The following is a 2,244-nucleotide window of genomic DNA, read 5'->3' as shown; positions in this document are numbered from 1 at the left end:
TATATATATATGTATGTATATATATATATATTGGCGGACATAATTTTTAATCATTCGAATGTACTAATTGTTTTTGTTGACATTATATTATATACTTTTAATCCAACGTATATTCATGCGTACAACACACAAGCTGTACGTCAAAACATCGTCCTAAAAAAATCCAACTACACGATAAAACCTTTTTCACCAAAATTTCAATTCTTGGAGAGAGAGCTAGCTCAGACCCAAAGAGGATCAACTATTCTATGATGGAGTTGCATGCTCCAAAGTGGAACTCTTGGAGCTGAACTGAATTTTAGCGAGCGGAGCAGCACCAAATAGGCTGGACATTGTGTCGTTCTTGTTCTTGCGAGCATAATCCGGTTGTCCGTTCTTTCTCCGTTTCTCTCGAGTAAAGTTTTGGAGTCCACTTGCAAGCCGTCCAAAAGCATCATTTTCACAAGTTGTCAACCAACAGTGGCGTCCTTCGACATTGTGTCGTTTTCTTCTCATAAAATATTTGATATGGATTCCTGGAGTGCACGATGTACTCTCGAGTTCTGTACCAATAATTGATGTATTGAACAATCTAGCCTTTCGCCCAAAACTAGAAACCGGAACGGGAACTTGACAAACACTACTACTATGAATGAAGGAACACACCGCCTACTCTGTTTTTCCCAAATCAGGAAGAAGGCGAATCCCCTACGTCACAAATACTCAAACCGGGAGCTTATAGTAGTACAATGAAGTACAACGAAGGAACAAGATGCTATCTATGGTACAGCTTTACACTGCTAAATTAGTTGAACAGGTGGCTCTGGCTCCATAACGGCGTCTGGACGCCGCTCTGCTCGCCGTCCTCCGGCCTCGCTCTTTCGTCCGGCGGTGCCACGAGCATCCCCTGCGCCAAGCTCGCGTAGTACGACCCGGCCTCCATGCCGCCAAACCACTGCTCCTCGTCCAGCTCCAACAAGTCGCTGGACGACATGTAAAACAGAGCGCTGCCCGGGCCGGAGGTTGCCGGGCACGCGACTGGAACCTGCTGCCGATGGAGCGCCACGACGGCGACGGCCACTGGGACCTGCTGTTCCTGGAGCGCCACCAGGGCGACGGCGACTGGAATCTGCTGCTTCTGGAGCGCCACGACGGCGACGGCGACTGGGATAATCTGCTGCTTCTGTAGCGCCACGACGGCGACGGCGACTGGGATAATCTGCTCCTTCTGGAAAGCCACGACGGCGATGGCGACGGCCGCCTTGATCTCGCGCGCGCTGCCGAAGCCGAACGACCCGGCCGCGAGCACGGGCAGCATGCGCCACGCGGAGTCGGCGAAGTTGAGGCAGGCGGCGCGGCCGGAGAGCGCGAGCACGGCTGCGTCGTGCGCGCGCGCCGCCATCTCGGCGGTGGCGAAGGTGCCGAGCCAGAGCCTGGAGCCCTTCACCCCGGGCACGCGCACCTCGCACACCCACTGCCCGACCCGGCCCCGCTGCCGCACGCCGCGGTACAGCGGGTGGCGCGTCTCATGCACCTTGGTCCGCCCCGCGGGGCGCTTCGGCGGCTCAGACGACACCGTCCTGTGCCCCTGCTGCTCCTGGCCAGATGAGGAGGCGGCGTCGGCGACGTCCATCTTGGTCGAGAGCTAGTGGAGACGGTTGAGCAGGTTGCTGTGTTTCCGCTGAGAACTGGAGGTTTCAACGGCGGTGTTTGGGTGGGTGAGAACTGAGAAGAAGGGGCATGCGGCGGGGGAAGCCTATATAGGCGCGTCACATGAAGCACCGCGGCAGGTTCCTTCATGGCGCGCGTCCTTTTCCGGTGAACAGTCAGCACTGCCACTCAAATATCTTGGCTGTCTGTCATCCTGCCACTTGGCCATAGGATTTCACAAGGACCCACGGAGCGACGTTCAGCGGCGCACCTGCCTCCTCACGTCACCAGCCCCACCGATACCTCGCTTAGCGACGGGGATTTTGGCATGAGATTGGTTGTTTATGTGGACGCGGGGTCGACTGCCGACCACATATTCCAGACTAATTAGCGTACTTTGGACCACATCCATATAAGATATATGATGCGATCCAATCAAGGTTGTGCCTGCTTGCCTCTTTTATGGTCACCGCCCGTTAACGGATAGGACCTATTTTTGGAGAGGTTTGTCATTTTTCGTAAGCTCTTCTTCGGTGCCTAAGAATATCCGAGCAGAAATCGGAGGCTTTCCCACTGATCAAGGCACGCAAAGGAGACAAAAAAAAAAAGAAGAGG

The 2,244-nt window shown here is 54.3% G+C and overlaps 1 protein-coding gene across 1 annotated transcript; it reads right to left on the bottom strand.

The window, feature by feature from the left end:
* Positions 1 to 540: 540 nt before the first annotated feature.
* Positions 541 to 1,715, bottom strand: LOC125510079 (dehydration-responsive element-binding protein 1B-like). The gene has a single exon (XM_048675173.1). The coding sequence runs from the start codon at positions 1,610 to 1,612 to the stop codon at positions 785 to 787; it is 828 nt and encodes a 275-aa protein (XP_048531130.1). The 5' UTR covers positions 1,613 to 1,715; the 3' UTR covers positions 541 to 784.
* Between the last annotated feature and the right edge of the window lie 529 nt (positions 1,716 to 2,244).

This window comes from Triticum urartu, chromosome 5 (assembly GCF_003073215.2).
Source record: "Triticum urartu cultivar G1812 chromosome 5, Tu2.1, whole genome shotgun sequence".
In the NCBI taxonomy this organism is placed as follows: Eukaryota; Viridiplantae; Streptophyta; class Magnoliopsida; order Poales; family Poaceae; genus Triticum; species Triticum urartu.
This window is presented reverse-complemented; position numbering and strand designations above follow the sequence as displayed.

Bases quoted from the DNA above. Each gene is read 5' to 3' on its own strand.
- LOC125510079 (XM_048675173.1), bottom strand. From the start codon at position 1,612: ATGGACGTCGCCGACGCCGCCTCCTCATCTGGCCAGGAGCAGCAGGGG.